This window comes from Acartia tonsa, chromosome 10 (genome assembly GCF_053477335.1).
Source record: "Acartia tonsa isolate MP-2025a chromosome 10, ASM5347733v1, whole genome shotgun sequence".
Taxonomy (NCBI): Eukaryota; Metazoa; Arthropoda; class Copepoda; order Calanoida; family Acartiidae; genus Acartia; species Acartia tonsa.
The window spans coordinates 9595214-9609679 of NC_137269.1; the positions used below are offsets into that span (position 1 = coordinate 9595214).

Genomic DNA, 14466 nt, shown 5'->3' on the forward strand with positions numbered 1-14466 from the left:
AGCATACAAAGTTTGAAATCAATATAATAATTCTAACCTGTTTTAATTAACGAAAAGAGCTAACTGTAACGGACGGACGTACGGATGGACCACCCGACCATAATTATAGAAAAGCTTCTCTTTCCAAAAGCATTATAGATAAACAAGGATGACAACATCCATAAGTAGCGAAGCACAAAAAATCGTCGATTGGAATACGTAGATTTAAAAGGTTTTTACTAAAATCAAGAATAGATTTATTGGATAAAATAAACATGAAACCTTGTTTTATTTTGCATGATGACGATAATCAAAGTATATTATATTAAAGATGCTCATAACAATGGGAAAAATTATTTTGATACAGATATCCCATAAAAGTTTGAAAATTGCATCAAAATATACAAAGATATGGGGAAATATGTAAACATATAAAAATAGCCAAAAACCTGATAAAAGGCAGTCTGGCCGTCATGGTTGTTTTATTAAAACGACAAAAAATTTAATTTTTAAATCCTTAACTTAAAAAAATTGGAAAATCGGACCATATACACTGAAGAAATGGAAAAAAGTGTTAAATATATAAAAATAGCCTAAAACCTGCTAAAAAGGCAGTCTGGCCGTCATGGTTATTTTGTTTAAAAGACGGGAAATTTAATTTTGATATCTATAACTAAAAAATTTTGAAAATCTGACTATAAACACTGAAGATGTGGAGAAATATGTTAAATATATAAAAAAACAGCCTAAAACCTGCTAAAAAGGCAGTCTGGCCGGCATGGTTGTTTTCTTTAAAAGACGGAAAATTTAATTTTGATATCTATAACTGAAAAAATTTTGAAAATCGGACCATAAACACTGAAGATATGGAGAAAAATGTGAAAAATATAAAAATAGCCTAAAACCTGCTGAAAAGGCAGTCTGGCCTTCATGGTTGTTCCTTTAAACGACGGGAAATTTAATTTTGATATCTGTAACTGAAAAAATTTTGAAAATCGGACCATAAACACTGAAGATATGGAGAAAAATGTGAAAAATATAAAAATAGCCTAAAACCTACTAAAAATCGGTCCGAACGCCAATGATGTTTTATAGTCAATTGTGCTCCTTAATGATGGGAATGTTGTCAAAAAATTTCAGCATTCTATCTTATATAGGAGCTGAGTAAATCCCATTTCCCCCATAGCGTTACGGACTGACGGACTGACGGACTGACTGACTGACTGACTGACTGACGGACGGACAAAGTGAATTATAGAGTAGCTTCGCTACTAAAAATTTCTCAAAACGGATATAATTAATAATAGACTGTGCTTTTGAATAAATAAAATGATCATATAAATTTATTATTAGTAAAATCAGATAATAAGTAGCTTGCTTTAATAGGTGAAATTTCTTCTTTTTTAAAATTTAATTTTAGTGATTGTCTTAATGGCCATAAAAAGCATTATATGATAAAAATCGATTTAAATTGCTGAGCTGAATAACCATTTATGTACTTTCTTTTTATTTGTTTTGTTTATTTTCAGAGTTTCTATAATCCAAACAAAATTAATTATTTAAAAAAAGGCTCATTGTAGTATACACTAAAAAAGCTTCTATAGGCATTTATTTAGTAAAATCCTTCAAAAAGACAGCCCCTCTTTATCTTCAGCTATTAAAAGTATTTGAGGCCCTGCAGAAATCGTTTAACATTACGAGGATCTTTTAGCGAAAAAGCGAAAAATATCTAAAATTGACTTTTGCCAGTCTGTGTGTTTGTATGAACGTCTAATATTCAGCCTTCAGACTTTATGATTCATTTAAATTTAAGCAAGCAACCCCAGGACACCCTAGCCAGGCACTTGTGTTCTCATAAACAAATAGTAAACCAGGATGACAACATCCATAAAAGCGAAGCTTTGAAACAGTAGGACAAACTAACATTAACACTTGTAGAGTGTCAGAACTGAATAATCAGAATATGAATGTTTAAAATTCGAAACATACTTGAAAGTAAATTTGTTGAAAAACTGCGTACATGCATGATAATGTTTAAGGACATACTTCCATTTTTAGTACTTGATAATAGAGATGATTCGTTTGTAACAGTGTACATTGTTGTACTAGGAATCATACGAGAATTTTTTTTTTTATTTTTGTCTATGTCCCCGTAAACCAGGGAATAAATTAGGATTAGGTATGGTGTTCCTACAAACATGCTAAAGTTTTAATTAAAAAGGAAAGCAAATCCAAAAGTTAAAGGAACAGATTTTCCTAAAGATGTTTTTAATACGAAAGAAAGGTTTACCTATACTGTAACTTTTGAAAGATTAACTTTTGAAACTGCGTAGAGTGTTCAATAAAAAATTACGCCATACAATACAAATAACCAATGATAGGCCAGTATACATTGTAATTGACCAATGGTAAATTGTATACCGGCCTATTATTAGTCATTTGTATTTGATGACATCATTTTTTTATTAGACAATATACGGCGCGCTGTTTCTTAACTTTTGCAAGAAAAAAAATAAACAACAAATAAATGTTGTAGCATATACAGGGGTAACTTTTATTTCTTTGTAAGTAAAAGGAGAAAGTCACTCAAATATCAAACATGTGACGTCATAAAAATGAGTGTGATTATCCATCTCATTCATAGGGGTTTTCTTTTCCACTTCTCCTCTCATCTCCCTCATTTTTATGATGTTACACGTCTGATTTTTTTTGGGACTTTCTCCATTAATGCTTTGTAATTATATCTTTTAGTTGTACTTTGATTCGATTCCTTCCTTATATAAATTCACCTCCTTTTCCCTAGGGGAAATTTAATGGACGATACATTGATGATGATTGACAAAACTACCCCTTCCATAGATTAAATTTAGTGGTAGTAAAGTTTGAACACTGCAAGTTTGAACAAATCAATCAGTAACCTCTCCGAAAAAGAAGAAAGTCCCTCAATGATGTCATAAAAATGAGGGATGTGGAGAGGAGGAGTGGGAAAGAAACCCATAAAAAAGAGATGGATAATCACACTCATTTTTATGACGTAACATGCTGATTATTTGAGGGACTTTCTTCGTCTTCACCTTTTCCTTCTGGTTCTATCCAAAATATATATTATATGATCAAGCCTAGAAGAAAACCTGTCCCTATCCTAGGGCATGGAAATATTAAATTTGCACCGCCATAAACCTATTCTTCAACGTTTAATTTGATGCGTAGCGAAATTAGCTGTTTTCAGGCATACATGGATTGGGTAATGGGTTTAAAATATTTGATTTGTTACATTGTTATAATCTTAGCTGGTTTTCATCATATTTTGAATGCTTTTTATAGTGCCTATATAAAAATGATGTCATACTGGCCTACCATAGGTCAATACAAATGTATACTGGCCTACTATTGGTAACTTAGTCTGTGTGTTGGCCTATCATTGGTCATTTGTATTGTATGACGTCATTTCCAAATCCCTAGATCCTTAGTAATACCTAACACGAATTATTCTATTATGTTATGTGTGTATGTGTGTGTGTTTGTGTGTGTGTGTGTGTGTTTTATTTACATTTTTATTTTTAGCATTTACATGCGAATATTTTGCACGAATACGTGTACTATAACAATAAAGCTGGTGGGTATATGGTAATGTAGAAAATATTTGGTTTAGTGTTTTAAATTTATACAAGTGCTGGATCTTTAAATCATTTTAGTGGTAAGCCACATTGGGGTGCGCCGAATTTCAGCCAATCACAGCGCGGCATTTCATAAAATGCTTTTCTTTCATTGGTGGAAATGTGTTTCACCCCGATCTGGCTCACCACTAAAATGATTTAAAGATCCAGCTAAGGTCAACTTTTCATAAATATCAAAGCAAAGAACAATAAGATGTAATACAATTAAATATTTTGATATTCAGTAAAAGTAATGCATGAACCAAATTTAAAAAGTAGGTTTTTTGTTTGTCAATTAAAATCCTCCTAACCACTGAACCGACTGACTTCTTCATTTGTGGGAAAAATTTTTATTTAACATCCCCCACCCAATTCTTATTTTGAAATAAATTGAAAGGAAGGGGGTAATTTTTTATTTTTTACTTAATGTCTGGTTAGGTAAGATCATATTGAGTTCTGGGCCACCCTGCAGGGCCCCCCGCCTAAAAAAAATAATTACTTTCAAGATTTATTATTTAAAGGGGATAAATGAAGGGTTTCAAAGGTTTGAGAGGGGGGGGTAAATGTATTTTGAAAATCTTAAGGTGAGTAAACTCTCCTTTACATCCCACCTTGGATGTCTAAGCTTAATCAACCCTCCCCCCTCCCCTAACTTTTTAATTAATTTCAATAGATTTGGGGGGGGGGGGGTTCATATAAACATGAATTGATGGATGGACAGACAGACATTAGAGTAAAACACTAGAGGGAGAAAGGGTTAAATAACTTTATCTCCCAATCACAACCGTCTTGTGCAACCCTTCTATTATTTCATTGAAAATCAACCAATGGTATCGCTTGTATTACACAGCCAAGTAGCAGAAGGAAGGTAGTTGTCTGTATATACATCTATACCACAGATCTGTTAGACATACAAACATTAAGATACCGTTTAAGACAAAATAAAGAAGTTGAAAATATAATGATAATGTTTGTTAAATTTTGAGAAGAGATATATATAATTAAGTCATTAATTAAAAGGATATATTTACAAGATACCATTGTTAGTTTTTACTGTTATTTCTTTCTTTTTAAACTGAAATAAAATACAAATGGATCTTTAAATTGATTTCACGTAAATAAAAATCATTTGAATTAATTGATATAATTAGCTAAAAATATGAATGGCTTTGTATATTGTTTTAATTTTAAATTTTTACTCCCCCCCCCCCAAAAAAAAAAATGAAAAAGCTTGAACGTCCTTTAGGGAATTTTGTGCTCAAAAAGTACATTAAGGGAAAACGCCCAATGTCTTTAATAAGCATGGTAGTGTACTAAAAAATAAAATGCGGGCAAATAATTTTTGAGAATCCACGAATCTAACATAAAACTTGGATTTTGTCGTTGATAAATATGTAAAGGAACGGGAAATAAAAGACTGTCTAACAATTTTCATGACAACTGTCAAAACAATAACTCATTCTTTATACAGACGATGTTAATGTTATATAACTGTCGTCAAAAAAATAAGGCCAAACGGATATATTATACTTGGATGTTGCACCAGGTTTTCATGTACTCTGAGCTGGATCTTTAAATCATTTCAATGGTGCGCTAAATCACCCTGCGCAGAATTTCAGCTAATCACAGCGTCCCATTTCGTAAAATGCGCCGCTGTGATTGGCTGAAATTGTGCGCGGGGTGATTTAGCGCGCCATTGAAATGATTTAAAGATCCAGCGCTGATAAAGTGATGCTCGCAGCTGGCTAAGATAACGATACATATCCACCACTTTTTACCCCACTCTCTTCCCTTTTTCTGGATGAACGAATTGACCAATACATGTGATCCATATTAGCAAGCTAAATTGACGGCAAAGTTTCCCCTGTCAATATATCCATTTAAATCCTCTGTCTTATAAATATATCTTGTAGAAGAATTATACAAATTTCGACTACAACTTAAAAAAATTTTATTATTGATTCTAATCATGTTCTTAAAGCCCTAATTAACTACAACTTTTAAACCCTATTGGCAATTGCTTGTTTTTCGAGTCTTCATTATAAATTTAAATCATGAAAATTGAGAATTAATAATTGCTGCTGTGCTTAAAATCAGACTGACAAACAAGAATAGCATTACATAGAGTAGCGGAGCTACAAATTATATTAAAAACCTACCGGAGGGCGACCAGTTGCTAGGTTAGGGGCAGGCAGCATCTTGATGGCGTTGGACGGACCGAAATCGTTGGGGTTAGGCTGTCTGGGGGGTCCCTGTGGGAATCCACCGCCATTGTTATATCCCTGTTGGTTAGACGTGGGGGCAGCATAGTTTTGATTCACTGTCGGGGCGTTGAATCCTCCCTGGTTGCCGCTTGGGGCGCCATAACCTTGGCTGGGGGCGTTGTAGCTGGGATTGCCGGCGGGGGCGTTGTAGCTGGGGCGGGAGGGGGCATTGTAACCGCCGCCGTTATTATTGTTGTTGCCCTTGTCGCCGCCTTTGAAGGCGTTAAACAGGCCCTTGAGAGGGAGGCGGGGCAGTTTAAATCCACTTCCACCCTTGTTGTTGTTTGCATTACTGTTGGGCCTAGTTGCATATTTTAATCATTTAGCTGTTTTGGAAATTTTAATGAAAAAAGTTTTAATGTTAAAATCATATGTGTTTTTATCAATATGTTGATCGATTTAGAAGGAGGTAGGGAAAAAAATCAAAAGAAAATACTATTCTCTGAAGATGATAAAAATCCCTCCACAGATTATGACGTCATACGATATAATTGCGAATGAGAGGCCAGTATACACTGTAATTGACCAATGGTAAAAATTATGCTGGCCTCTCATTAGTTATTATATCGTATGACGTCATAATCTGTGGAGGGACTTTAATCATCTTCTGATTTTTTTTGCAAAATCAGACAAATAGACTTTCATAGATAATATTAAAAAGATAGATATTTCTACGTATTAAAAGTGTACTTAATTTTGAGACTCTTTTTTTCATTTGTTATCAACCCAAAGTAAGCGTCGTAAAAAACATCTTATTTGTGTCTTAGAACAATCATTCATACATGGATAACAGCACAGTTATAAGCTATGAGAGGTTATAATTATACTGTAATAGTACTGTAAAGAAAACACCAAGGAAATCTGCCTCGTGAGAAAAAAGTAAAAAAAAGTTAATTAGTTGTATCTCAGTGCTTCAGTGATAGATAAATAGAAGATAAATTACAATTCGTCAAAAAAAGCTACAAAATTATAGAATTATTACGTGTTAAGAATCAAATTTATACTTTATATCAGTGTATTTCTATACTGAAAAAGGCCATAATTGAAAGAAAATTATGTTTTAAAGAAGAATAAATCTAGATAAGTTTTCTTTACTTTTGAAACCCATCATCTATAATACAAAGTAGAATGATGACTGTCCATCCGTCCGTCTGTCCCTTAATATCTCAGTAACCGCTGAACCGATTGGATTGTACTCTTTAGGGAATTTACCTACTGGTCCTGTGGTAGTTTTAGGCCATTTGTCCTGGTTTATTTAAACAATTACAATTACAATCAGTGGTTCAAACGTTTAGACGCTCAACCTAATAAACCAACCAATCAAAATTCAATAAAAGTCCCAAAAGTTGTTATGCCAACAAATAAGAAATTGTCATTATAAAACTTTAGGGACTAGATTCATAAAAAGCTCAATGCCCCCTCCCTCCCTACAATTACTAATTAGTAATACTCACGGACAAAGACAGATTTTCTAATTGAATCTTGTTTATTTTTGTCAAAACTTATCTATAAAGAAAGTTTCCTAACTTTTGTGATTTAAAAAAAAACTAGTCGGTGTTTTTAGTAAGTAGTAGATGTAAAATGATCAATAGAATTTAGATATGCATTAGGTTTTTTTTGTAGACCTCTAATTTTTAAAGTAATTTATTTTTTTAAAATTAAGTTGGTTTTAAGATACTAAAACGAAACAAAAAAATGCCATTGTGAACAACTAAGATCTTTAATTTGACACCTTACTTTTTGAATTATGTTGAGCAATTATTGAAAAAATCTATTTTGTTGAACCCCGGTAAATCAAAACTTTAAACTTTGGGAGCTCGTCAAGAATGGGTTAAATAAAAATCACAAAAGTTTGGACATGTTCTTTAAAAATTAGGGATTTCATAAAAAAAATACAATGAATGAGATTACTTGGATTTAAAAAGGATATTGATATCTATACACAAGCACAACATCTCCGAAAATCTGTACCAATCCAACCTACACCCCCCCCCCCCCACCTAAAAAAAGGTTTGTGTTAATTAATCGCTAACAAGCTATACTAAAAAGTTACATTATTTCTTTTCTTTTTAACTTCAACCCAATTTTCTAAAGCGTAGTTGATCAATAAGTAGCGTGACAAAGAGCATCAAAGATTAGCCATGTGACGTCATAAAAATGAGGTTTTGGTCATCTCTTTCCCACTTATCCTTTCATCTCCCTCATTTTTATGACGTCACATGGCTGATTTTTGAGACACTTTGTCCCGCTACCTCTATAATACTAAATTAGGTTATGTAGGAAATTTGAATTACAAAAAAAACTTTTAGGTTTAGAAAACATATTTAAAAATAACAATTTAAATAAATAGATATTTTATTAGAATAAAATTATATAACTTTAATCCATCCATCCATCTAAATTTAATTTTCTATTTTTGCACAGTTTGGCACAACATTTATTATTAACGGAACTAGATTTTGCATTATTTAATATTAATTAAACAAGGATGACAACATACATAAAAACGGGGCTCTGAAACAGTAGGACAAAGGAACATTAAAACTTGTAGAGTGTCATAACTGAATAATCAGAATATAAATAAGAATATAATTAAGTAAATTTGTTGAAAAACTGCTAAAATACAGTATAAGGTTTAAGGACATACTAACATTTTTAGGACATGATTACAGAGATGCTTCGCTTGTAACATTGTACTTTGTTGTCCTAGGAATCAGTATTCCAAAAATCAGATCAATCGGACAATAATATCACATAAAAATTTCTTGTTTATAGAGTGAAAAATCAACATGTTCAAAATAGACGTACGGACATTCTGGTAACGATTTTAGAGTTGTTATGCAAAATCGTACCTAACTACTACAGGAATCACTGAACAAAGTTTGAAATCGATAGAACAATAATAACATGCCTAAATTAATGCTTTACAATTGTTAATTGTCTTTTTTAACCAGAGCGGCTGCGTCGCTTGGACCTAGGTGCTCTGTATTCGAATGGGTAGAGAGAAAATACCATAAAACCAACACGATATAGAACTAGGTTTAGGTTTTGCATAATTTTAACAAACAATCCCCTACTACTTTATATAATAGAATGTGTTAATATTGTCAATATTGCTTGTGAGAAAAAAATGTAAATATTGTAATTATATCAAAGGGATCTAAAGGGATAAGACAATAGCCGATAAATTGATGTACATCCAAATTATAATACACAAAATTACCCCTTCTTTGATTTAAATAAGTGGTTAAAACTTTATAAATCAATTAATCAAAATTCACTAAAACCACCAAAGTTTTAAAAAACGAATAAGAAAACGATATCATAAAACTTAGGGGACTAGTGTAATAAACAGCCCATTGTCCCCACTCTCTCTCTGTAATAAATATAATTAGGTAAGGTTCAATCTCAATTTAAGAACAATCTTAATAAATAATTATTATTACAGTTTATATTTCTAAACATAAGCTTTGCATGATCTAAATCAATTTAAATCAAACCTTAACTTTTTACATACATACGAACCCACACACACACATAAACATACACACACACACACACATACACATACACATACACATACACATACACACACACACACACACACACACACACACAGACATAAAATGGAAAGTAAAACGCGGAACTGAACATTATGTATCTACCCAGGCAAAAAAAACTCTGCTTCATAGAATATTATGAAAGACTGGCCAGGTAGCCTATTCTACCAGCTTGTGGCTTCGAAACCGATTAATATCCGACGGATTATGACTGGTTTTCAGCCATACTGAAAAATCATGTATAGAGCCGCCATATTACAGACAATTTACCACGAATATTCAAATAAAGTATATAAATATAATTTTATGATTTTCATTTTTATTATCCGAGGAAAGTTGTCTACAATATGATGCCATAATTAACTATTATCAATTTTCTACTTTTTATTATTGGTGTTGATATTCTAACTTATTCTATGATGTCCACATGTTATTAACAATGCATAAAAAGTGTCGATGGAATATCGCAATTTTTTAGAAGCGCAGCCACTCAAAGTTCCTCTTTTTATGGTTGAAATTGTCTGTAAGTGTTTTAATACTACATAATAATATCACTAGCGGCTACGCCCCTAGAAGTCTCTAGTGACACTAAAGGGGGGGGGGGAGGGGGAGAGACAAACCTACTCTCTAAGTAAAAGGAAAAAATTAGTGGGTGGGGGTACTTTTTTGGAAGGGTTGAGATACTCTACTACCCCAAAATAGTTTAAAACCTTCCCTGGATAAGAAACTTTACTGTAAAGGAGAACCATGTCGGTTCAGCGGTTAGTGAGATCCTTCGCTACACACAATAAAAGCTTTCTACTTTATGTAATAGGATATATTTTTCTAATTACTTATTTAATTTAGTGAAATCGTTTATGAAGTTTTAGTTAAGAAATAAAATAAAAGTGAATTATTTTAAGCTATCTATGTGTTCATTTATGATATTATCGTTCTTGTTTATAAGTAATAATTATGCCTCCATAAAACTAATAAATCTACTAAATTGTGTTGGCTATTTTTTTTACAGACAAAAAGTATAAAAACATTAGTTTATGGCAGACAACAAAAAATTTAAAGTAGTATTATAAACAAGGATGACAACATCCATAAGTAGCGAAGCACAAAAAATCGTCGATGGGAATACGTACAGGTAGATTTAAAAGGTTTTTACTAAAATCAAGAATAGATTTATTGGATAAAATAAACATGAAACCTTGTTTTATTTTGCATGAAGACGATGGTCAAAGTAAATTAATTAAAGATGCTCATAACAATGGGAAAAATTATTTTGATACAGATATCCCATAAAAGTTTGAAAATTGCATCAAAATAAACAAAGATATGGGGAAATATGTAAAACATATAAAAATAGCCAAAAACCTGATAAAAGGCAGTCTGGCCGTCATGGTTGTTTTATTAAAACGACTAAAAATTTAATTTTTAAATCCTTAACTTAAAAAATTTGGAAAATCGGACCATATACACTGAATATATGGAAAAAAGTGTTAAATATATAAAAATATCCTAAAACCTGCTAAAAAGGCAGTCTGGCCGTCATGGTTATTTTGTTTAAAAGACGGGAAATTTAATTTTGATATCTATAACTGAAAAATTTTGAAAATCGGACTATAAACACTGAAGATATGGAGAAAAATGTTGAATATATAAAAAAAACAGCCTAAAACCTGCTAAAAAGGCAGTCTGGCCGTCATGGTTGTTTTCTTTAAAAGACGGGAAATTTAATTTTTGATATCTATAACTGAAAAAATTTTGAAAATCGGACCATAAACACTGAAGATATGGAGAAAAATGTGAAAAATATAAAAATAGCCTAAAACCTGCTGAAAAGGCAGTCTGGCCTTCATGGTTGTTCCTTTAAACGACGGGAAATTTAATTTTGATATCTGTAACTGAAAAAATTTTGAAAATCGGACCATAAACACTGAAGATATGGAGAAAAATGTGAAAAATATAAAAATAGCCTAAAACCTGCTAAAAATCGGTCCGAACGCCAATGATGTTTTATAGTCAATTGTGCTCCTTAATGATGGGAATGTTGTCAAAAAATTTCAGCATTCTATCTTTTATAGGAGCTGAGTAAATCCCATTTCCCCCATAGCGTTACGGACTGACTGACGGACGGACTGACTGACGGACTGACGGACGGACAAAGTGAATTATAGAGTAGCTTCGCTACTAAAAAAGATTTAATTGTGTTTTAGAAATAAGAAAATATAAAAAATATAATATCTTGCATATAATCTATTTTTAAAAGCGAAGCTTTTCTATAATTAGGGTCGGTCCGTCCTTACGCCCGTCCGGAACAGATAGTTCTCTAAATTAATCCAGACATGTTAGATTGTCCTATCCATTTCAAACTTTGTGTAATGATTCCTATAACAGTTAGGTACAATTAAGAAAGCGTAGTGAAGTAAGTCCTTAAATAGAATCCTGTATTAAATCAATTTTGCAATAAGTTTGTTAACTATTATATGTATACCTTTAGATTAATATTCTGCTTAAAGTATTAAAGTTCGTTTGTCTTACCGTTTGATTTCAGGGCTTTGCTTTTATTGATGTTGTCATCCTTGTTTAGTTCAAATTTATGTGTTTCTAGTTCTACGCATAATTTGTTACTTTTAAAAAAATATTTTTGTTTACTTTTTACAATAAAATTGCATAATAAAGGCATAATAAAAAAAATGAAAATTTTCCCCTCTAATTTTATGACATTTTATAGAATTAAATATTACATTATTAACATTGAAGATTTTATAGTTTTTTTTATTTAAATGTAACTTTACAGTAGCAGTCTAGCTCTGACAAAAACTTTACTGTGATGTCAATGTATTAAATAACATAAAAATGCGTAAAAGGTTAAGTTTTCATCAAATTAAATAGAAAATTATAACTTAACCTTCACGTAATACTACGTTTTTTTGTCAATCTTGTAAGACTTGTAAGGACAGGGACATATGTTCAAAGATTTAAAACTATTTTCCTCGTATTCATTCAAAACTGAATAATATCTGGTGGATTAGAACCGGTTCTCATCCATACGAAAAAACTATGTCTAGCCCGTGCCTACGGCACCTCGGGGCTAAAAAAACTGGTTTTAATCTTATAATTGTACATTTTATATCCGCGGAAAGCTGTTTATAATACGATATAAGAAATAACTATTTCTCGTAATCATTCAAAACCGATTAATAACCGGTACTAATCCATACGAAAAAACTATGTGTAGCATCGTATTATATACAGTTTTCTACGAATATAACAATGTACAATCAAAAGATTAAAACCAGTTTCTTTACTTTTCTCAGGGCTAAAAAGACTCGTTTTAATCTTATAATTGTACATTTTATATCCGCGGAAAGCTGTTTATAATACGTTGCGAGAAATAACTATTATTTTCCGAACCACTAAATTGTAATATTCAAATTTCCTCAACTACTGGTATTGTACAGGGATCTTTGGGGATAAGACAACGGGCTATAAACAAATGTACACCCCCCCCCCCCCCAATGATAACAAATAACCATTATTATGTAAATTAAAATTATTGGTTGAAAATTTTGGACCCAACCCTTTTAGGACCAAGGAATCATAATTCCGTAAATTAGAGTTTTAAAAAATCGGTCAATAAAAGAATTTAATTCTAAATGATTGTTTTTAAGAATAATCTTACTTGAACAAAATTTATGATCTTGTATTTGTACTGTTTCCTTTTAAATTTGTTAATACGGATACTCTTAAAGAAATTGAAAATCTGATTCTAAACTTTAGCTGATTACTTTTCAATGAGTAAATTATTTTTTTCCAACACTTCTGTAAATCCAAATTATTTGTAGCTGTACAAAATGTCTCAAAATCAGCCATGTGACGTCATAAAAATGAGGGAGATGAGAGGATAAGTGGGAAAGAAACCCCACAAAAAAAGACGGATAATCCTCCATTTTTATGACGTCACAAGGCAGATTTTTTAAGACACTTATTTCTAGCTACAAATCATTTCTGTTAAATACAAACTGGCTCTAAAACCAAATAGATATGGGTTTAAAACAGAGTAAATAACGTTTTTTTGCCTCAAGACCAAAAAAATATATATGCTAAAGTTTATCATTTATTGTTACTTTGTATGTTAACTTAAATAACAGTAAGGTTTGTCTAAAATTTTTTGAGAGTAATTAAACAGAAAATTTAATGTAAATGAAGTCAGAAGAGAAAGGGACATTTATTATGAAAAACATTATGCGCGTTTTTCATTGTTAGAATATTTATACATGAACTCGGATGGTTTTAGATTACTTCATATCTATATTTTAGATTGATGACCCCCTTTCTATAAAGGCTATAAATTCTATGTGCGCAGCCGCTGGTATTTTAATCTTCTCTAAATAACAGATTTATACAGATATATATACAGACAACTACCTCCCTTCCTTTTTCAATAACTTTTTCGTCTGCTTCTAAATTATTTTCTGCTACTTGGCTGTGTTAATATAAGCGACACAATTGGTTGATTTTCAATGATCCAATAGAAAGGTTGCACAAGGTTGATGCGATTGTGAGATACAGTTATTCAACCCTTTCTCCCTCTAGTGTTTTACTCTAATCTCTAAGTACAGTAAACATATTTTTTTTATAAAATATTAATTATTTTTTCCTATTTTATATTTCCCTGCCTGGGTAAGGTATCCGGGAAATGTATACGTCTTTTCGTCTCTCAGGAGGGAAATTTACTACAGACTAAGCTAGCTAAGTATACGTTGAAATCTAAATCTTGGTTCAGGGTAATTAAAGCGGTGCTTTCCCTTATAGTGCCAAGAGACCACAGAAACACCCCCTAATCTCTACAATAAATCGAAACTATGGATGGGGGTTCTTTATGGATAACCCCTCTGGAGACTTTAACCTTAAAGGGCCTCTAACCATCCAGGGCTACCCTTTACTTAATATAACCTAACCTAACATCAAGTAATACACAAACACTTGAAAACTACCTTCTTTATTTTTAAATAA

At 31.7% G+C, this 14466-nt stretch overlaps 1 protein-coding gene across 1 annotated transcript in view; it reads right to left on the reverse strand.

Moving 5' to 3' along the window:
• The window catches only part of LOC145329338 (uncharacterized), a 125965-nt gene that overhangs the window by 89589 nt on the left and 21910 nt on the right, over positions 1 to 14466 (reverse strand). The window contains exon 2 of the mRNA XM_080173398.1: positions 5795 to 6200. Coding sequence (XP_080029524.1) covers positions 5795 to 6200 — 406 coding nt within the window. The remainder of the gene's footprint in view (positions 1 to 5794; positions 6201 to 14466) is intronic.